At 38.4% G+C, this 23957-nt stretch overlaps 1 protein-coding gene across 4 annotated transcripts in view; it reads left to right on the forward strand.

Moving 5' to 3' along the window:
• Nucleotides 1-23957, forward strand: part of LOC144209268 (partitioning defective 3 homolog) — a 234425-nt gene that overhangs the window by 93847 nt on the left and 116621 nt on the right. For all 4 annotated transcript variants that reach the window (XR_013329067.1, XR_013329066.1, XM_077735472.1 and 1 more), the window contains 4 exons: nt 244-392; nt 5317-5550; nt 8503-8731; nt 21609-21737. Coding sequence is in view for 2 of the 4 variants with exons in the window: in XM_077735472.1 (XP_077591598.1) it covers nt 244-392; nt 5317-5550; nt 8503-8731; nt 21609-21737 (741 nt within the window). In the remaining 2 variants the exon portion in view is untranslated. The remainder of the gene's footprint in view (nt 1-243; nt 393-5316; nt 5551-8502; nt 8732-21608; nt 21738-23957) is intronic.

Below are 23957 nucleotides of genomic sequence, written 5' to 3' on the forward strand. Positions count from 1 at the left end.
AACAACGCGCACACACAACAATAGCACTACATCTAATAATGGTTCTTTATAAAACTTTCAAACTAATATTGATCATATTGCAGCTATATCATGGAAAATAGTGACAAGTGCTAAGATGCTTTAGAAAAGCTCAAATTGGTAATTCTTGTCATTTGATCTGATGCCAATTTATATATTACTTTTATGATGGGTTTCAAATTGTCTTGAGTACTGCCTGCTTAACTTTACTTTCTTCTCATGCAGCTCCTTGAGTGCTGATGCAGACCCCGATGGCTCTTTTCAAAGGGAGGGATTTGCCCGGCAAAGTATGTCAGAAAAGCGCACTAAGCAGTACGAAAATGCCGCACAGCTGGAGATCATCAAGTCACGCAAATCAAAAAGCATGGATCTAGGTAAATTGTTTGCTATTATGAGTATGAATCTTGCAACTCTCTGAAAATATGATTTGTGTTCCTTGTACAATCCCAATTCCAATTAAGTTCTAGCTAATAAGGTGAACATAAATGAAGACATAATACTATAATTGTCTTTTATTGTCCTCACCTAAAACTGTAGCTGAGTGTATATATTGCTCAAGAATTTCCGGTTGCTTCAATCCTAATCAGTTTCCCTTTTGTCTGAAATCATGAAACACCCTGCAAAGGTTCTGCCTGTACAAAGACTGCAACATGATATTTTTGGTTTGTTTCTCCACCCAATTAGCATCAAGGCATTATCGTTAAGATGTTTCAGTGTTGGTTGCAAATTTAATTTAGTCTGAGGACAGGAAGGGAATGGAGGGGGTTAGGGAGGAGAAATGGCTCATCATTGCAAATGAAGATCTTATCTCTAAAAACATTTGAAAAAAAAAACCTCTTGATTGTTCCAAAGTGATGTCAGCATTTATTTGTATATTTGATTAGTTCTGAAGAATTGAGTTATTGTACTTATCAGACAATCTTGGAATACGGTTTGACTCTATTATACTTGTAATATTATTACATTATTTGGTTAAATGCATTTGTTTTAGAAGCATTAGAAAGCCCTTACCTCAACCCTATCAAATTTATTTCGAATTAACAGATATTTCAGTCAGGCCATCCCTCTTTACCATAGTGTAGGTGACCTCTGACTGCACAAATGCCCTTCTGGAACAAAGGACAATAATTATCTTACATTATAGTATAATTAAGTAAGATTAAAACATTTTAAGGGTAACCTCTCCTTGTCTCACCCATAGCCATATAGAGCTGAAAAAAGAATTGCATCTCAATGTTTTATGTATGGTGTAAAAGTTCACTCGCCTGACTTCAGTGTAGGCAGGTAGGGGCTTGATTCCCACTGGTAGCGGTATGATTCTTAGTACATATGGTTGTCTGTCTCTCTGTGCTCTATGGCTGCCTGGTGACCAGTCTAAAGTATAGTCTGCCATTAGCCAAAAGTCAGTTGGGTTATTGGGATATACTCCAATGAACGAACGAATGTTTTGTACAAAACATTATTTTTCATAACTTTTTTGTCTTATAAAGCTCATTAAACATTCATAGCTTACAGTATGTCTTCAAAGTTCATTTACTCTTTAACAAGGCTTTTCTGCTTCAATGCTACCTTGACTAAATGTTTAACATGCTCAACGACAAGCTCTCACATCATTGGCCGCAGGGAATTCTGTTTCTCCTTTAAACCTTCTTCCAGGTACTTCCATATCATAGCAGCAGATGGATTTCTTGTCTTTGAAGAGGCTCATTGTTGAAACATACTAAATTGATCAGACACCCCATGTTCCCGTTCCATTTAGATGGAGAATTAGATTGGGTTATGGAAGAAAGAAAATATATGCAGGGTGTAACTCATCTTTGCAGGCATATCTGAGCCTTGTAAGCTACGTGATTGACAGGCTTATGCATTGGATGTAATATCATCTACTTTTAAACCCCATTTTCAAATTGCACAGCTTCTTTTCTTACACTTTTTTCCCTTTTCTCTATTATTTGCATGTTGCATGATTGCGCTCATGCTATTTTATGCTTTTTAACAGTAGCTGATGAGATTAACAGCAGTGAAAGAACCAATGGAGCTAAGCATATATGCCGGCATTCAATTATTACAATAGGCAATTATGGTTCTTCAGATGTAGTTCCATGGGTGGACAAGAGACTACTGAAGTGATCCCCCTTTTTGCCTCTTACTAATCCATTTCAAGCCATAGTATGCCTCTTCCCTATGGCTCAAGCACAATGACTGAAGAAGGTGAATTGTGTTGGATAGAGAAAATATTAACTAGCAATATCCAAGTGCCCATATCATAGCACAGATAAGCCTAGCCAAATTGAAAATTCTGATCTGCTCATGAGGTCTAATTCTACATACACTGCATTCAAATAGAGTTCAATTAATAAAATTACTGACAGTTTCAACCATATCAGTATGTTTGACAATTCGAAACAACACAATGGTTACAGGTTCAATTCCAGACAGGATACTAAACTCCAAATTGCCTTGATGGTTTGTCATCAGTAGGTGAATGACAATATTGTGTCAAAGGTCAAAAGGCCCTACACAAGTATAAGTCCATTTAAAAAGAAAACTTGACAAGTTCAGTGTCCAGCAACGACTGCTACCATTTTGAGACTCAGCAAGTTTCAGCGTTACACCAAAATAGTCTTGGTAAAATGATTATATAAACTCCAGTTGGGACTAATGTGCCTAGTTTTGCAAAAGTTTATTTTGTTTGAGCAGAGTCTTCATGGCAAGACATCCTGTAACCCTGATTAGGATGTTATTCGTGAGTGCCTTTAATTAAGATATTTTTACAACGCATATTGAGGGTATGGAGGACGTCCTATGTCATGCTAATGATCTACAACTGGCAGAGACATATGAGCACAACTGTCTCCAGGGATGTCTTGCCTCCTTGGGGGTACCTGGACATGGCCTTCCCCTGACCATCTTTAAAGCTATTTTTATCATAATTACCCTTTTACTGTTGGCCCTTTGAATAAATTATGTGTAATGGAGCCTCTGTCTTGTACAGTACACAGGTCTTTACATGCAAGGGCCTGTGGTGAATAATAGTGGGGTTGCATCGTTTTAGCTGCTCTAATTATAGTATGGGCTCCTGTCCCTGTAATAACTGCGGCTGATTTATTCATGGAGTTTGCCATGGCTCCACTTTAAAGCATAATGCCAATGGATCTTCTCCAATTAACAATCCTTGCCCTTAATCTGCCTAAGGAGCATACGAGAATGGTGATCAAGTTTTGCCTCTGGATTTGACACAATTTCAGGTGCACCCACTATTTAAGATTAGCTTTTGTGCCTGTTCCAGAGCGATGATTTTCATTTCTCCTTCAGGCGTGTGGGGAGTGGCAAACTGTTGTCTGTATGCAATGGGGGTATATGTATTTTCATGGCTCTGAATAAGGGTTTCGTGGAGCAGAGCGCACAGACTCTGGAGATAGGAATCACATAATAGACTGCCATACAGAGAGCTGTCTGTCAAACTCTCCCTTGAGAGCTGGGGATTTTTCTAATGAAAACAAAGGAAGGTTCCAGCTGCCAATAGTTTTCAGGCAAAGTCTTGCTTTTTTTCTCCCTCCTTTCCTTGCTCTCCACTCATCTTTGTTTCTCTACTTCTATCAGCCATTCATCAGAATTGTGAGAAACAATGTTGAAGTGGATCATATCGGCGTATACAGAGTAGGAGTATAATTCTCTCTTCCCGTATGCAGCAGATGTCATTTTGCGTTCCCTTCAACTGTTGCATTCTGTAGAATTGTGCGATTCCATTGTGCCAAAAACTTTCTGGTTTACAAGTGTCTGATCCCAGCAGTATTTAGGCAGGGCACTTGAGTGGGAGGAGACATAAAAAAAAAAAACATCACATTTGTATGTTTTTTTTAAGTTTATATTACTTCTATTTAAGAGATATATATTTTACTATAGGGCCGCACCTTTATCTTTTAAGTTTGGATTATTTGGTTTGTGACCATGGGAGTTTGCATATTCACATCATGCTTGGTGAGTTTTCTTTGGGTGCTTCAGTTTCATTTCTCATTCCAAAAACATGCATTAGCTTAATGGACCTTACGCAAGGCAATTAAGCACTTGCTGTGGAAAGGTTATATGGCTTAGCAGTTTCCTCTAAGAATATATTACTAACTACCAGAATGGAATACGATTTTAAAAAAATTTGATAACTTGGAATTGTATATTTATATTAAAGACATTGGAGTGAAATCCAGTGAAGACACTAAAATTACCATCATTGTAAATGTGAAGTATTTTTCAGTCTGCCTCCATGACCATTCCAGTGTGTACTCTGGCTCTTGCCTAATGTCAACAGTGATAGCCTCCAGCCCTCCTGAAACCATTTGAGGAGAAGTGGTTTATTACAAAGATGAGAATGAATGTATTATTCATTATTACTATTTATAGTTGACTAGTGTTGATTTTGTTAGGGTACACAATAAAGTATGGTGCTTTGGAGGAAGCAAGCAGTGAGTTACTGCGTAATCTAAGAATTTAGGGCCCATCACCTCCCAGTCCCCAGTTACCAACCACACCCCTTGGCATTTGTAGCACACATTAGAATCGTATTTTATTATTTGAGCCTGCTCAAAGATGCATGAGTAAGCGCTTCCCTACTGCATAACAGGATTGGTTAGTTATTTCTAATGTGCTCTCAGTATTGGGTCCTGCTTTATGTTTACTGGTATTGATAACATTTTGAGTTTAATACTCATGACACTGCATTTACCAGTCTGGAACCTAGACTCCAGTGGATGAGACTTAACCTTTTTAGCCTATTTGACTTTGTTGGCAGGGGATCTATAAGTGCAATGAATGGAAAAACATAACTCACATTTCATTTAGGTGCATTGCCAGTGAATGTAGCAGAAGAAGGGGAGTCCCTTGTGACCTCAAAGACCTTAATCTTGCTCCTTCGCCAATTCCCTTTATTGACATACCATAGCCTCCGTTGAGTCTCACTTAAAAACTCAAAACAAATAGCAGTAATAACAAAAACATTCCTTTGTGAAAGGTTTTCTATAAGCATATTACAATAATTATGTGTATGTATTTTTTATACCATCTTCTTTAAAGAAACAACAACATTCAACTGCAGAATAAAGTTTGTATTTAGGATGTTTCTTCTTTTTTTCAGAACATGTTTTTTAATGCTTAGTTTGCACAATAGGAAAAAAAATCATTTTTTTTACACTGGCTTTCAGAATCATTGTGGAAGGCTTTACGATGCTTTCTTGGAGCTGTTTTTCACACCATTAGCTGTTACCTCTTACTGACATTATTTTTTTTTTTTTTATATTTCCTCAGGTTCTTCAGGAAAAAATGTGGGCCCCTTGCTGGGTCTCAAAAAGTCCAGTTCCCTTGAAAGCCTCCACACGGCACTTGCTGCAGCAACACGAAATGGTGAGATCAATGTCAACAGGCCACGGTCACGAATCATCAGGGGCCGAGGTTGCAATGAGAGTTTCAGAGCAGCAATCGACAAGTCCTACGACAAACCGCGCGTAAATGAACCCGAGGAAGAAAACAGCATGGATACATGTAAGTATTTCCACATGCAGTGCTCACCATTCTCCATGGTTTTGACTGACCACCTTTTGACTGACTGAATATAAATTTTGTTTCCTGTTGCTTACTTTTTTTAGAATACTTTTAAACTATACACATTTGGCATTTTTCAAAAATGATACAACCAACCTTTTTTAATGCAAGAAAATTTAAATTTGGTGTTTCACTAGTTTTTATGTAATAAAAATCTAAGGGAATGCAATATCATTTTTTCCAACACCCCCAAAAATAATCAAATTATAATTTTGATTTATTTAGTATCTGTTAAAATTTAGATATTTGTGTTAATTTTCTCAGATTGTGTTAATTTAAAAAAAAAAAAAAACGTATTATTGTGAACTGGGGGAAAAAACACTCATTCCAACTTTCAATGACTGAAAATATAAATTAATTTCTCCCTCCTGTTTGGTGATGCAAAAGTATGTGGTTGGCAGCATGAGATAGATGTCTTTTTCTAACAGGTAATAATAATACTGCAGCACCATAAGAGTAATTCCAATATATACATTTCTATCTAACGAAAGATTCGATTAAACAAGAATGGAGGAATCATTTTTAAAGGAGGGAATTATTTGCCTGAAATGCTTTGTTCTCATAAGCTCTGTCAGAGAGCCACTAAATACAGTCTTATCTCAGCAAAGAAAAATGAGGAAAGGAGGCGATTTCCGCCGCTGTGGTTTATTGCATCCACCACCCCTCCCCACATGATATTCAAATAACTCTGTTTTTCAATTTAGATAAAAGCAGCCAGTTTGTGCTCGTCACTGAGGTTAATAGTCAAAGTTGGTCGGTGAGATGCCCCTGTCCTTTGCTCTAAGTCTTTAAATAAAATAAAAATTTGGCTACTCTTAAATCCCCGTAAGATATCCTGCTCGGCAAAATGTACTCCTCCTTGTCTTACTTGCTCTTTGCCCTCTGAAGATAAATTACAAAAAGCACTAAAAGAAAATCTGTACTTTAGTCCAAAAACCCTGTGCGTGTAATAAGACATTGTACTTGTCTGTCATAGCTTCAACTGTCAGTCCAGCTTGAATGTTCTTGATTTTTCAAAGCACAGAAGTTTCACAAAGTGGCACAAAATGATTCCAGTGGTTTCCTGTCCCTGCAAATTATCTGTTGACGCTTTTAGCAACGCTTCCTTTGATAGTTGGAGCTGTCTGTCAGGTCTTTTCTTCTCAAGCCTATTACATTCAGAGGAGGCCTGTACCTGTTCTTGTATTTAAGGAATTTAGCTATTTTTGAATTTGAAAACTCACGTGATTGCATATATTGGTCTGAATTATTAGGGCATATACAAGATTACATTTCCATGGTTGGCCTTTTAGAGCTACTTGGAAATTGTTGTAAATCCTCAGATCAAGAATATATATCCATTTAATATCCATGCCCTTGCAGATACACATGGTAATGCCACCCGCGGTTCTCAGGATGATACATTTGGCTAACATTGTGCAGTAGTAGTATTAGCATGCCAGCTAATCATAATCTTTCAAATAACTAAGCCGATGCCTAACTTGTAATGCCTGATTGACTCATGAGGATATGGTATAATGTCAAAGCGTTGAAGGTGGAAAGCCGCTGTAGAAATGAAACTCCTTTTATATACCATAAGTTAAGAATATAAATTCTAATTCATTTTTATATATTTACTGTTTCAATACCATGTGCAGTAAATCCCTTGGCGACATGAACTTAATGCACCGCTTACTCCATCTTTCTTTTTAATTAATTTCTCTCATTCGTCTTTCCATAAAGTTGGTCGTATCTCACTCCATCATTATCAAAATTTTGATAGTATAAAAAGTTGCATCATGAAAAAAAATATACCTCAAATCTTAGAGAGAAAGAAGATAGGATTTTGCGATTATACCGTATTTGCAATTAAGATCCCTTGGAGCCTTTTTTCAAAATTACTTACGGTATATGAATAATTACTGACAGATTAATTACATTTTGCACATCACTTCTTATTAGATGTGATGGGAACTTTTAGTTTAATCAACCCTATATCACCTCAGGAGTTTGGATTCCATTTGATGTCTGGGTCTGAATTAGACTCAGATGTAAATTACGAAACCGATACACATGACTAGAGCAGATCTCGATCATATAATTTATGTGGAGTAGGCTGCCGGGATGAAAAGGTCCAGAAGGCATCTATTTGAATCAGAATGTGAGCAAACCTTACTCAAGGTTCAGCTGACTTCAGCTTTAAATTTATTCAACTTCAATTAATCAGTGGTACTCTGTGTTTTTTTCAAATGTGTCAACCAGCTGAGATACTTTGGAGTGTGGCTGATTCAATTTTAAGATCTTTAAGGTTATATCACAACATAATATATCTAAACTTGAGTGTACACAAAGTTTACCCCAAGTTTGAGACTCAGAGTAGCTAACATATTCTCCTCACTTTTGTGGTTTGGAGTATTTTCCAACTTAACCACTAACCACAAAAAAAATATAACTTCCCCCATGCCAAACACTTATTTCCATGCATTAATGCATGGAACAATGGGAAACAATTGTAATATAATCAGATCATAAGATTACTTCAACCGTAAGGCTGTTTTGAAGTCATTCCAAGCCACATCCCAAGTATTAAATGTTATATGTGCTCCTGTAATGCAGCTGAGAAAATCACACTCAAATTTACTACATTGTGGTGTAGTGTACCTGCCAGTCTACATCTAATATGAATGAATGATAGGGAAAATAAACAGATGGGTGGTTCAGTTGCTTCATAAACTGTGAACTCTCTGTTTTATTACATCATTTACAGGCGCACCCACCCAAAACAAGGTGGTATTAAAGCCACGATGGGTAGATTTTGAACTATTTTATTTATTTTTTTTATTTCAGTTGCGTCACCAATATGTCCATCTCTAACAATGTTTCTTTATCTTTCCTTCTATGTTGTCCCTCAAGTGGACGAGGACACCGAGGGAAGTTCCCGATCGGGTCATGATTCAATGTCTGCCAGTGGTGACCTCTTCATTGGCCCCAGTCTCAACGGCAACAGCTCGCGAGACGACAAGTTGAGAGATCTGGACAAGGTTGAAAAGAAGAAGCCAGAAAGAGATAAAGAGAAGGAGAAAGACAAGGACAAAAACAAACCAAAGAAAGGCATGCTAAAGGGCCTCGGTGATATGTTCAGGTAAGATATATAAGATCAGTACTACCACTTATTTTGCCTTGAGTGTCAGTTGCTTTCTACTGCCCTTATAATGCCTCTGAACGCATTCAACACAGGATCATACTGAATTGTTCGTATCACTTCAACATTGGAGTGTTAATTAGTCTTGCTTCTCCTTGAACCTTGTAAATCGCAAGAAGGTGAAGGGTGGGGTGATGTTGACTTTAAAAGCCTTTGGCACAGTTGAAAGATATTTTTTAATAAGGATAACATATTTTATTCATGCTTAACCATGTGTAGGTCCAAATGGCTAAACCATTTTTTTGTTGAAGAGTGTTACTTGTATTGTATGTAGTTGCCATTTGGTTAAACTTCAATGACAGGTAATTGGTGTTGTATTGTTGCCCCTCTATTATTTATATATTCATATATTTTTTTTTAAATCATGATTTGAAATAGTAATTGACCTCATTTGTACGTTGCTGTCTTAAAGGTCAAATTGGTCAATAATGTTTTACTTTCATTGCTAAAATTAGAGCAATGGTCAACTACTTATAAAATTGCAGGGGATGCTGGTCAATATACATCAAAGATTCGGAACACTTTAAGGGTATTAATTCCCAGTGGATAGACTGCTAGAATGTGCCTTAAATTGGTCAGGTGTGGATTAATTTAATGAGATTAGCTGGCATATCATATCACATGGCTCCGCGATAAACAATGAAGACAACAATGTTTTGGGGTCAAAATCGACGCATGCCATGGGGTTTCTTCTTTTCTATTTTCTATTAGTTATTTAGGGTAGGTTTAGGCCAACCTTTTTTTGAAAGCCTGATATGTGTGTATTTAGAGGAATTCATGGGAGCATATGAACCCTCCACATGGCCTGTGTGACTTCTTCATCACACCTCATTATCTTTGAGTGCCACATCCATTTAAGATTTGGCACACAGTGGGTTTAGCGTAACTCTCCATATACACCATCACTTGTCTCTATGCATTTAACGACCGAATTCTAGGAAGCCAGAAAAAAACCTAAAACTCATGAACTCTTTGACCCTCATTTTTCCTCGAAATCTTTTGTAATTTCTCACTGCACTGCAGCACTGTTTTATTTCCCCTTTTTTATGTTTTACTCTTGCCATCCCACGGGGAGGAAAATACGACAATTGTATGTGGTGGGAGCAATTCAGATAAACTATAGGCTAATCCCTGGCGGTAATTTTAGATTATTCGCCTGACTACGGCTTTGTCTTGCCAGTATATAAATTCAACACTCTCAGGCTTACCGATCACGAATTCGCTAGACATTAGCAAGTTTCGCATGTGAGCACTTCTCTGTTGTATCCAAACATCAAAAAGACATTCTGATGAGGTTAATCCTCTGTAATGCATGTCTCGGTGGCTTTATCTCTGTCACCCTTTATCCCTACCTTCCTCTCCCATGCAAGTTTCATCTTCCCATTCCTTGATAAAGGGGTTCTCAGTATTGGTGCTGCATTTTCTGTTCATTTGTATTCACAGCCTTTGGACAGCGAGATGCACGTGGATTCCATGTGCGATTAATGAACAACCTGATTGGAAGGGCATTATAGGCTAAGAGAAACTAGGATGGTCTAATACTGGATATGTATCAGCCATTTAGATAGTGTTCTGCATTACTCCGGAACAATTTTTTACATTGGATTATTCATGTCCTATATTGTGGTTTGCATGTGATCATTAGATCCCAATTATATCAGATTTATTTAGTTGTTGGAACATTGGCCCTAGGCTATGCTAGCTTGCTGGATGGCAGTGATGTCTTGGTCTAGCCCATGAGACTCACTTCAGCATGGCTAATCAGGTGTCATTTTCCCCTTTTCCTGACTGACTGACCTCCTTCATCAAAGCTACATTCTCATTATTTCATGACCTCGCGTGTGGGGATGGGTATTAAATTGATAACTAGACGGTACTTGAGAATCTCAATTTTGGCATAACATCATTACGCAAAATTGCATTACAATGCCACTTTGACCCTGTTGAGATGATTTTTACAATGATGCTTTCTTTGACAGTTTTGAGGTATTGGCCTTGCCATTGGCGGGCCGGTAGATGAGTGGTCAGTGTGTCAGCCTGGGGTCCATGGTTCGATCCTAGGTCAGTCCTCCAGTGTGGAGTTTGCATGTTCTTCCCATGATTTTGTGGATTTTCTCTGGGCACTATGGTTTCCTCCCACATTCCAAAAACATGCATGGTAGGTGTCTAAATTCCCCCTAGCTATGAGTGTGAGCATGAATGGTTGTCCTTCCCCTTGTCTCCTGCAATTGGCTGGTCACCAGCCTTTTTTTTGGAGGGTGGGTATTATTCTTTTGAATGTGTTTCCATCACTTTAGCTTTTTATTTATATGTAACACCAAATTGTTTTGGACAAGAGTTATGCAAATGCAGAACACTGCTGGAATAAAGTAGCGTGAAGAAGATGAGCTGGTGGAGGTTGCAATATTGAAAGGCATGGCCAGGGTAAGGAAGTGGGGGTTGTGTGAAGGGGTATGAGTGGGAGTGTGTGCACTGGAGTGAACTGGGGCACCAAGAGAGAGAAGGAAAGGAGGGAAAAAAGAAAACCAAACAGGGCAGTAAGAAAAGAAGGGAGGTTTCACAGGGGCATGGTCACGACATCATGAAACTGTCTCCCTGTAGGGAAGGATTAAAGCTTCCAAAGCAATTTAAGCTTGTTTTTTATCGGAGTCTGAACCCCCTTTGCATATTATTGCGCATTTTTCAGAAGGTTGGGAATTCTCGAGTGTGTGGGAGGCATGTTTTCTCTTGTGTGTAGATGAAAAGACAGATTAATGGGATCTGGCATCACCCTCACCAATTGTCAAACCCATAAACACACACACACACGTATACCGAGCACCCCGGCCCCCGCCCTTGTCGCCACTCTGATAAGTACCCTGCCTGACGTCGAGCCATCAGCCAACACTGGAGCTTACTGTGACAACAGTGCGCCCCCATCCTCACTTTCCTCCCCATCCTCCATCACCCCAGGGGAGCTCCTCGGATTGCTCTTCCCAACAGATGAATTCCCACTCAAGGCTACCCAGAAATAGGCTGGAAGATTGTTGTGTAGTATGGAAAGGGATACATAGAGTAAAAGGACTATCATTTAGTTTATTATTCTTATACTGTGTGGAATCAGGCTTACATGAGTGCAATTAATTGACTTTAATACAGATGACAAAGGCGTGGCTGCCTTATGTGTAGGATGAGAATAACTGGTTTGTATGTTTCCTCTTACCATTCCATGTTTTTACCCCATATGACTACTTCTCCTCTTGTGGGTGGGACTTGGAGATTCCCGGTAAGCCAGTTAGATCATTTGCACAATGACATGGGACTTGCATTTCCAGCTTCCCTGCCCACATGCTAAAATTATGACTTTCCGCCCTCTCACTCATGTTTGCCTCAACCCATATTCACATATGCAAGTTGTATGATGCAGTTGAGTTAAATATAGCAATTAGCCACCTCCACTTGGAACATCTGCTCGGTTTTATAGTGGGAAAAATTATAATGGTTACTCTATAGCAGCACCTCACTCAGTATAGGTGTAGTAAAAACTAAGTACAGGCTAAGAACTTAGGCTGGTGTCTGAGAATCAGTTGCAGAATTTTCTACGAACTTCTGGCAATGACTATAAACGGAGCCTCTCTCCCCCATTGTTGACTGAGTGAGACATCCAATTACTGTTTTGCCCTTCTTGTAACTTAAGACACTGCTCAGGAGACAAAACAGTTTTTGCAAATAGTCTAGTTGCATCACTTTTAGAGGAAATGACGATTTATTATAAACCTGGAAGCAGCTGTGTGTCAGCCTTTAAAGAACTGGACACCACTTTTATTTTTCCATTGGGGTAAAGCATTTAGATGTAAGAGGAGACATTAAATGATCAGATTAAGGAGGGGGAAGATGGAACTCTGTGTCTTTAGCCACCACATGAGAATGAAAGCTGACAACTTGGGCCATGAGGAAAGACAGAAGAAATGGAAAGAATGGCTGCCCATTTTCTATTCTGATGTCTTGTCCATTTGATGTGAATTAGATTGGGCAGCAATGGGTATACATCAGACAAACCCACAGTGATTAGGTTTGGAATGATCATGCGGCACTGAGATTGAGACCTTGAAAGTTGGGGGTGTTTGTGTGTGAGGCGAGATGGTGCTGCAAGAGAAATTTAATTGAATCTGAAATCTTGTCAACCTGAAATGAGATCCAGAGATGTCTCTCGTGCTATGTCTCAGGCGAAGAGCTGATGTTCACGGCTCTTAGACATCATAGTCTGTTATTAAAGACCTCAAATTAAGTGTAGTGGTGCACACATCCAATCCGTTAGGCCTATGCCTACTAATGATACAAGCCCTTTGGGAGCTCATGTAGACCCACTTAATGTACCATAGCTATTCTCTTTTTAAAATACATGCTAACAGTAATATATAAAAGTCAATAGACATCTTAGATTCAATGTTTTAGCAGCAACAACAAAGGTACTGCTTTCGTAAAATATGAATCATAGAGTTATACATTGTTTTCTCAATGTCTTGAAACAAGTCAAGCTCCTTTTGAAAGGGTGAAATAATTAAATATTAATTAAAAGATGACTTCACCCGCATTTAAAAAGTACAGGTTTGCTAATGGGCTGTAACAAAAGACCTCTGATACCTTAGTTATAAACAGAGGCACATAGCAAGGTATAGGATTAAGTTGTCTAAATCAGTAATTACACTTCAGGAAAGTTGATCTTGTCACTGTAAGGCACTCGATCAGTTCTCTAATAGGCAATGTCTTGGAACAAATCCTAGCAATGTTGAAGATGATTGGGAAAAAAAAAATTCTGGGACACCAGAATTCCTGTGTCATGGTTGTAAAGTGTCTTCGGTTTACACTGCATCCAGTAACAACATTTGTTCTGCTCTCAATGCAACTCATAATCAGCCATGACATGTAATGTTTGTTTGTGACATGTACCTTGCGTAAAACCTTCATAAACATTTGTGCAGTCTAAAATAGATAGATGATGGTTTAAATCCCTAGATAAAAAATGTTCTTCTGAGAGATCTGAAAATTCTCCACCAATGTGGAAAAAAATTGAATATTGAGCTAAAGTCCAATTATTTGGTGTTGTGGCCCAGTGGTTCCAAGTCCTGTCTTCAGATGAAAATTCATTTTGTATTTCATTTAGAAAGCAAGGCACCGGGAAAGCTGAGGCTGCCCTAAAGTCACGCTGCTTAAAGTCTAAGTTGAAATTTCCAGTCAGTAATGGTTTGGGGAGTCAGGTAACTTGCTTCCTTCCATCCATTTTATCCAATCACATCCACAGTTAACTACTTAAGTTGTTTACTAGGACATTTTGAACAGTTTTAGCAAAATACTGACAGCAAGCTCTTTAGTTACATGGCTTTAGATCCCTCTTTGTTGGTCACATAAACATTCTTATTTTTGTGAAAAACTGTTATTTTTTGTCTTTCTACCATAATAATCAAAATCAAACGAAATATTAGACTTTTGGAATTAAGTGAACATTCCCACCATTAGTTTTGTCACATCTTTGGACACACACCTCTATTTTAGAGATGCAAAACATGTTTAATGATGAACATGAATGATAAGTAAATGTGTGCATTTGACCATGTATTAAGTTACCCTCCATGGTAAATAAAACCGATACGACTGTAGAACTCATTGTTAGTCTCCTCACCCATCCACAGGGCTTAGCATGTAATGAAATAGGGGCCTTTGGCTGAAATGACCTTTCCCATCCGATGACTTCCCACCTGCTGATGTGTGCGTACATCTCAAAATATAAGCACCAAGACGGGTAGTGGGATAGAGCAGATAACAGTGCGTGCAGGAGAAAGAATAAGCCATGAAAATTGCTTTTGAATTACAATGGTAATATCAATCGATGTTGGATTATGCCATAGATTTCCATCAAAGACACCCAATTAAATGCAGCCATACAGTGCTGCTCGTGTTGTGTCGGGAGTCTTGTTTGGCATGTAATGGATCATCATTTTCTGCCATTCTAGCTGCCTTTTTTTTGCAAGAATCTAATCCGAGAGATTTTTTTTGATTGCATTACAAATTCTGCCTTTGTTCTGAAGGTCTTTGGTTGGATAATCTGAAATTTATGTATGCATGTCTGCCATATAGATGTAGGGTTGCCATTAATACTTCCCTACTTTTTCAACGGTATACAACATACTAAATAAGGAAGAGACAGAGACAAACACTCACAATTATGACAGTGAAAAACAATGCATTTTTCTTCATGTTGAGCCTAGATATCTATCAATAAATCCTAGTGTACTTTAGATGCCGAGTTGACCAGGGTGTGCCTTAGGTTATTGATCAAACCCTTTTTGTAAGGTGCAGTTTTGCAGATTCCGTCTCTTGCTCATCCTCACTTTACTCACAATTACTGTCACAAGACCTTTTTTTCTCTCTCAATATCCACACATATTTATCCCTCCCCGCCTACTCACATCCCATCTGCCCTGTACATTCATTGTGGCATTGACAGAAAGACCTCTCCCGTCTCCCTCTGGATGATGGGTAAGAGGTTGGGAGGATGTATATCACGGATCAGTGCTTCTGCTGTCTTCTCTCTCCGACACATTCAAATGCAACATTTAGACCAGTGTGTTTTCATGCTTGCATTCCAAAGTCAGAATATGCCACAAAAATGCCATTCACTGTTTTTAGCAGAGCATCTTAAAAAATGGACTAGTACATCTATCTATTGTTATATCTATTGTCATATTCTTATTCAGGAATTAATTTAAAAAGCAATAGTTGTCCTTTAAAAAATACTGAAAAGTACTGTAAAATAAAATAGTAGCTTTCCTTGTTTATTTTTTGTTTTTATTTTTTACTTCTTTCAACAAGGCCAAGACTAGATGCTCTATCTTTCTGCAGTGCATACCTTGCAGTAAAAGTGAAACAATGTTTGTCCTATTTTATGGTTTGACATATTTAGACAATCAAAAAAGGCGCTACAGAATGCAAATGTATTGAGGTATACAACCCCCTTTGTGACACACATGCACATTTGGGGTTGCCATCATCAAAAGAATGAGGCATGCTTTGGTTGCTGTGTCTGCTGCTGAATCCAGACTTTGTGCTCCTGTGATGAGCAGCAGTAGCCGTCTTGAGGATAACGAGAGTGTCAGTGATCAAAATGGACCATTAGGAATGCAGTGTGCTGCTTGGTATCTGGGTCACAGACTGAGCCGCCAACTGCAGCTCCTCAAATTTGAATCCATAACACTGCCCCCCCCACCTATTCTCGTCTCTGGACTCATATCTTATATGTGAGCATGTCGCTAGGTTGGTTAAACATGACTTTAGTCTAATGTCTTTGTATATGGATGTGTAGTATTGTGTGCATTTGTGTTTCTATTGGTTATCAATGTGCCTATGCATAATATGCATGCACATTGGGAAAACAAATTCCGCCATTTAAATATTCCTCTAAGGTGTTTTCATACAAATTGTCCTTCAGAACCGCCCTACTCACTGTGCTCTCGCACGCTTTACAAATTGATGCGTGAATACATCTGGAATGTTTATTTGTGTTTTAATGAGAGACTTTAATCAGGAGGTGTCATGGATTTGAAATGTTCCTCATAGCATACACAAAACACTCTTCTATTTGCACACACACATAAGCCCTGTGCATATCTATGATTGATGAGAAACATTAAAGGCAATTATGTTGAAGTAGGCTTCATCTTTTTGCTTTATGCAGGCTGTTTACAATACGGAAAACACAAGTCATCCATTGTGCTTGTATGTGCGTAGTGATGACAAGACAAAGGCCATCTTGAGTGCAAATGCCATTGCACAAAAAGAGATATTAAGGAGCTGGCTGATGGTGTAGTGGTTCATTCGCTTGACTCCGGTGTGGGCAGGCACGGGCTCGATTCCCACTGATGGTGGTATGATTGTTAGCGCAAGTGGTCATTTGTCTCGTTGTCTGACTTTCGCCTGAAGTCAGTTGGGATAGACTCCAGCAACCCCTGCAACACTTACGATAATATGTGGTACAGAACATGAATGAATAACACATTAAGGGAAGAACTTAGCAGAAATGTTTATTTTCTTATGGTGGCACAAACAATAACAATTTTGCCATGTCAGAACACAGCCTTCCTCTGAGTTTGTATGCCATACAAGCATTCTATTGTAAGTATATATGTTCTATTGTAAGTATATCTGTCTTAGTATTCATGACTTAGAGTTAAAAAAACATACACACAAAGAGGACCATGGAAATAGATTTTTTTAAGTCTAAAATTTTCTCAGTTGCCTGATGCTGGCGAGATCGAATATTTTTCCCCCGGTGCTATCCTTTCTGCTATTTTTCGTCCTGATCATGAATAAATACATGTCATGCCTTAGTGATGCAGTACATTCTCAGCATGAAGCATTTTGAATTGCATTCTCCCTTCTCCTTATGTCACCCTGCTGTTTTCATACCATTTCAGAACACTATTTAGCCAGCTCTCATTCACATCAGTAGTCATACAACTGACTTCAAAAAGCATTATCTTCAAAAAATGCCAAGTGTATTTGCAAATTAATGACAACCAATACAAGAGCTTCCCAATTGGAAAGACATGTATTCTTTGTGCTTTTATTTTCCTACGATCAAATCTTGTAAATTGTTCCAGAAATATTGGTCTGGAAATTACAACACTAAAAAAAACAAAGAAAAAAAAACAAGTAATCTTTTGAATAAAAAGTATATTTCTGAGAAAGACGATTTAAAATGTTAACATGCATTTCTAATTGCAGAGAAAAAAGTAGTAGAAGTAAAGTTGACTCTTTTCACCCCTCACTGCAAAAATGCCTCAAATGCTTGTAGGGGCTACAGCCTGGAAGATTCAGATTAACTTTCAGGTTGGCCAAGCAGAAACCGAATGACTCTTCCATGTCTGCCCTTGAAATCATCTTCTCGTCACTTACCCGCATACAGTAGATGGATACTGTTTTTCCACGCGTTCTGAGTCCCATCTTCCTTTTTCAACTGATGGATGATGCCAAATACTTTACACCCGACACTCTAAAATTGATGACAAAATTGAGACTGCTAGTCCAACCTCAAATCGTTTTTGTGTATCTAAGTTAAACAAATAAATACTATTCTTTTGGGGGGAAAACAGTATCATAACAGACAGTAAATTAAAGGGATACTAATCTTTGCAAAAATAGGTACATTTGATTGTCCATGCAAATAATCAGGTGGATCGGTGGAAAGTTAGTTGATTGTGGAAAAAAAATATTTCAATATAATTTTGTACTCTTCCAAATAGATTAATTTTCATTGTGATTCATCTAAAATAAGGTACATTGTAATTGCTGATCATGCTTTTAAATACTGCATCTGAAATGAAGGTGTAAACATGCATTAGCACGTCAAGGATTGGAAAACTGACCTAACTACATCAAATTTATTGGCTGCTTTGAATGATAGTGTTTATGTTTTTGACATTGGTTCATGTAGGAATGAGATGTTTTTGGAAGGTTTCAGTGCCTGTAGCCACTCCACTTATTAACATCCCACCAGCAAATGTATTTTGCCTGCAGCACAGTTTGAATTGTACCTTTCTAAATCCAAAGGTTGAGTTATTAAGATAACTAAGAAATGTGAACTTCACTGGTTTCTGAAATGCAGAAAGACTGAATTTTGCATATATATGTATTGGACTTTAAAACCTCACCACAAGAAACCACATTTCCTTCCGAATATGTATCATTGCCATATTCACCCTCCTCTTGAACCAATGTTACCTTCTAAATCAATGGAAATGATGCATCCCACATCGAGTGTTATAAATGCTTTGTGATTTATCGAGTGGAATTACCGTTTAATGACGTATTTTCCCTGAGGGCACATAGCTTCACCCCATAGCTCAGAACTAAACCAAATGTGTGACTATATTTGAAGTAGGCCAATATTTTTTTCATGAGCTGCTGTGACATGACACTTAAATAGAAACCTCCTATTTTATTCCTGGGTTTCATCACATTACTTGCCATCAAAGCCCTGAATCTATTTGATATGACTGACACGTGCAAGATTGCATACAGTCCAAATGAGGCTTGATGGCCATTCAGACATTATCAGGCCAACCAATGATAAATGGTGGATAGTTCCAGCTTGTGGGTGACTCCTACAGGTCATAGATATTCCTGGTGCCTATCTGACTTCGCTGCTATCTCACTGATCAAATGTGCATGTTTTCCAATGACGTGGTGGCTATCTTTGCATCCAGTTGCAGACTTCTCACTCCATCTTTCTTTGTTGTTTGAGAAGAAGTCGCCACGCGCACATTCATCACTTTCGGTTAGCTGCTGTTTGCCTCAGTGAAATAGATGCTTAAGAATGGATCATTAACCAGCACCACGGACAGTTACTCACATGCAGAAGAGCAGATCCGAGCTTTATGAGGATGTGATGGTCTATTTGAGTGGATAAAATAGGGGTGTGAGAGGGCTTTTAGTCTACTGTAAACATCATTAATATTGCCCACTTGCAAATTTAATCTCTAACGGTGACAATTTAGCGGCATTGCATCTGCTTTATACTTCATTAGGCAAAATTACGCTAGTAAACTTGGACACAGGCCTGCATCTTGAAAAATGTCATGTGCAGTATAGAGTTGATGGTTAGCAATCTGATTTTAACCTTTTGAAGTAATTGATTGATTGATTTTTTTCCCCCCAACCTCATCACACAGCGCTACTCCAGCTTCAACTGTCATTTTGCTCGGATTTTGTTCTTAAAGTTGCCGCGTTTGCACGTACAATATTTCCCATTAAATGTAAATACACAGCCTCATTTCGTCAAGTTGAAACACGCTATTGTCATTCAAACTGTGTATTTCAGCTACCAATCAATACACTATTATCAAGCCTTGTCAACTTCTGTCAATACAGCTTGATTAATGCTACGGTTGCAGTAAAAAAAGAAAGACCAAAAAAAAAAAAAGAAAAGACTGAATTGTGACTTTCCTCCTGGCGCCGTTTAACCCAAATAATTGTACTTCCTCTCCTGTATTTTCTTTTTTTTAAACTACATCGAAAAAGGCTGTCGAACTATGACTTTGATGTCGAAGTCGACGTGTAGTGGAAGTTAAACTAAATGTTATTACTTGTCTTGAAAGACCAGTCCATGATGTAATCTGGCATTTGCTTGAAGTAAACCGGGATAGGTTCCAGCTCCTCGCTACTGTGAACAGGATAAACATTATAGAAAAAGGAAAGGTTGATAAATTGCCTGTCTTTCACTTGGATGTTTTAGGCTAGCAGCAAAGGGGAGGTAACTTTTCATTTTATTGCTGCTGATGCCTCGCTTCTGTCCAACATGTCAATGTCTTTGACACTCACAAATCGCCCAATGCAATGATGTTGATTCAGAGGATAAATGGAAAGTAGACTTTTTTGGATGTTACCACAGAAAACTGTCACCTGCTCAGATGATAGATGACACCGTCAGGATAAATTATTGACTCTTACTTACTGGAGCTATTTGTTGATTAATTAATTAGGTAATGGATTGTGTCTGGGGATGAAATCCCAAAAATTATCACCTTGACCTCCTGTGAGTGTAGGCACAATACCTCCCGTCAGACTTTAGTTCAAAGATGGCCAATACATAAGACATTTCCAAATTTGGAAAAATCAACACTTAAAACATATTTGCATGGCCTGCATACACAATGGCCTTTCTGCTAGAACACTACAGTGTTTTCTGTAATTAATTTTTAAAACTCATTTTATAATATATTCTATCTCAGTAATTCATGTTACTCCACAATATCATTTTTTTCCGAATATAAACAATATATTTGATTTATTTTCATTAGGGACAGCACATATTGAACATATTCATATTAATGAACTACTAAGTTTTTTTTAAAGATAACCATTGTTTTACTTAAACATAACAACACTGAATCTCTTCTTTTTCTGTCTTCCTTTGCTCAGCTTTATATGATATATCACATTTACTTATCTTGACGCCTCTGTCTCATTATTAGTTTGGCCACACTTCCAAAATTCTTGGTGAATGCTTTAAGATGAAATCAGATCTGACATATCAACCGAAGCACATTGTTGAGAGTTAATATGTACCATCCAATGAGCCTGAATATATACGGTCCTCTGTATTGCTTTCAGGCTTGGGGTTTTCTGCAATGCCTTCTCACAAGAATAGCACTCTTGTATTTTCCATTCCTCATCATTTTCGGCCTGCAGGTCTCTCGTCTGCCGTTTATTCTCGCGACATCAAGCTTGGCTGACCCGAGAAATTTACGATCATCGGCTCAGCTTATTTCCCCTCACTGTAAAGCTGTCGTGGATTTACCACCAGCCGTGTGTAACTGCAGTGATTAAAATGTAAAAGTTTGCAACATTGCACTTCAACTTGCATCACTCCTCATTTGATGTAGTTTCTTGAACTTACTCATGTGCTCTCACTGGATTCATCTGTGTTTGGCAGTTCTCTGGAATCTGACTGGATTGATGCCTGAGGGTTTTTGCTATTTTAATTTTTTGGAAATGTTCAACTTAGTCTCATTGGGAATTAGACTTCAGAGGTATTCAGCACATTTATGTTTAGCATGATCCATTTTGATTATACTCATAGGGAGGCGACCTAGTAATTCCACAACAAAACATGGAGACTATGTTCTCAGCTGTCTCCCCCTGGTACATACCGAGCCTATCATGTATGATAATTTGACACTTTAATTTCCTTCCTGAGCAGTTTAACCCGAATTTTCTTGGATGGGGTTGATGTGTGACTGTGGAAATTCAAACAATTAAATATGCTCACTATTCTTCTTAGGTTTGGAAAGAATCGCAATAATGAACAACCAGCAGACAGATTGGAGAGGAGGGCCTCCAGTAAATCTAAAGCTGAAGACGTGCAGGCATCTGAAGAGGAAACTCAGCGAATGAGGCTTGAACAACAGAGGTGAGTTCTAGCTTCCTTAAATCCTGAAATAAATATTATTGCATTTGAGAACTTTCATTGAGATTGGGGCGGCCACCAATTCAAGGTTGCCCCACCTAGTGCGCTTAGTTAGCTGGGATATGCTCCGGCACCCCCCGCAACCCTTGTGAGAAAATGAATGAATATACAACATTCATTGTAAACGTTAGCATTTTTCAAATAAGAGAAACTGAAATCTAAGTTTCCTCAAAATAAAATCCATAGAGACATTTCTTTCTCTGCAATGATTAACATCAATTTAGATTTTGATCGGCTATTATACAAAGCACTGACTGATGGTGTGGTGGTTCACTTGCTTGACTTCGGCAGGCTTCTAATCCCCCGCTATGATTGTGAGTGTGTATGGTTGTTTGTCTCTGTGTGCCCCATGGCTGACTGGCGGCCATTCAAGGGTGTAGTCTGCCTTTTGCCCGAAGTCAGCAGGGATAGGCTCCGGCAACCCTTACAAGGGTGTGTGGTAAGGTAAATGAATGAATGAATTAATATTATACAAAGCACTTGTGTAAATGTCATTGTAAATGAATTAATGGGACCCTCCAGCACAATTGTCTGTCTATATAATTCCCTCCAGCTACAAGGGATTAATTTAATTAATTTATGGGGCATGTAAACAATATGAACAGTCAGTTATAGGAAAATAATGAAGTGACCGCTACTTTTGTTCAGCTAGCTTTTTTTTAGATGTGTTAAAAACCATAATATGTCATTCAAATATTATATACACTCATTGCACAATTTGTTTTTAATATTGTAATACAAACATTAGAAAAGTAAAACCAATTTCCATACTTTTTGTTTACAAATCACTGGTAATTGTTTTTTTTTTGCCATTTAGAGAGCTTATGTCACTTCTCCATTCCTGCATTGAGTGGTGCTGATTATAATACCAAAATCAATGTGTCTCTGCATTTGTCTCTCCCTACAGCATGTTGTTAATTGCTCTCAAATAAACCGTCCCTTTAAATGCAGCCATTTTATTTTTTTGTCAGCGATTATTGGGGTGTGTAGAGGAAGAGCCACAGGATTTAGAAAGCCCCCCTAACCCTCCTTGGTTGAGCCCTACTGAATTCTCAAACACGAGGGCATAATATTAATGTGGACTAGATGAAAAGACAGCTTGCAGCCTCATTGTTCTCCATCCACTAAATGAACTGAGTGATCAAACAGCCACTGGTAATAACATCTAATTGAATAGAAACAATAGGATGTGATATCACTCCTACTTTCAGAAAATGAAGAGTAGAAGGCTGTCAAAATAAAGAAAAGTGGTGCACACATTTACATGCACAGCCTCACAAAAGGCTCCCCTCTTTACTGAATGGAACATCTGGAGGTCTTGCACAAAAGGTGCTAGCACTTCTTTCTCTGGTATTTGGCTCAGACAAGCAGTGAAGGTCTTTGCCGTCACCAGTGTAACCCCTTTGGGCTGAGAGCCGAACACATTTTCCTCACTGTGCTTTGGAGACTGGCAGGCCCTGGAGATGGAAACTCTCCATTCAGGACTATCTCTTTTGAGCACCTCCCAAAATGACTATCATGCTAAGTAGGAAGATCAACACAAGACACACAGCATGCTTGAGATAAGTGCAATTCCCTGCAATAAAATGGTCACATACTGTTTAAATCCTGCGTGCTGTCATACAGTTTTTTTGTCTTGTACCACATTCTCATTCATACTGCATGTGTGAGCTCCAGTCCCAGTTCCCTGTGTAGGAGGCACTCTCAATTCTTCCATTCTTTTGTACCTGCTAACAAATTCTATCATTCAGACAAGCCTGGATTGTCCCATGTTTAGTGGGAAGTGAATCCCGAGGGAAATCAATGAGGCTAATAATAATCCCACCTGCTCTGTCAAGTCCTTATTGAAAATATTAATGTTTAGAGGGACCAGGTATTTGTCTTTTGAGATTTTCAGAGTATATTGTTTATATATTTTATCGCATGTAATTCTTAATCTGAGCAGCTCGGGCAAGGCAACCTGAAATTTACTGCAGCCCTAATTCTGATTTATGGGCGGTGATTAAATTGAGTTGACACTTTCGAAATGAACTTCTGTGTGTTCCAATGAGCAGTACACCAGGCGGGAGTCCAATGGTTGTGACTTCAGACAGTTGGTAAGATGAAGAATTATGATACAGGGGTAACAAAATGGACTCCAGCCCTTGATTGATTAATTAAATG

This window comes from Stigmatopora nigra, chromosome 16 (assembly GCF_051989575.1).
Source record: "Stigmatopora nigra isolate UIUO_SnigA chromosome 16, RoL_Snig_1.1, whole genome shotgun sequence".
Lineage (NCBI taxonomy): Eukaryota > Metazoa > Chordata > Actinopteri > Syngnathiformes > Syngnathidae > Stigmatopora > Stigmatopora nigra.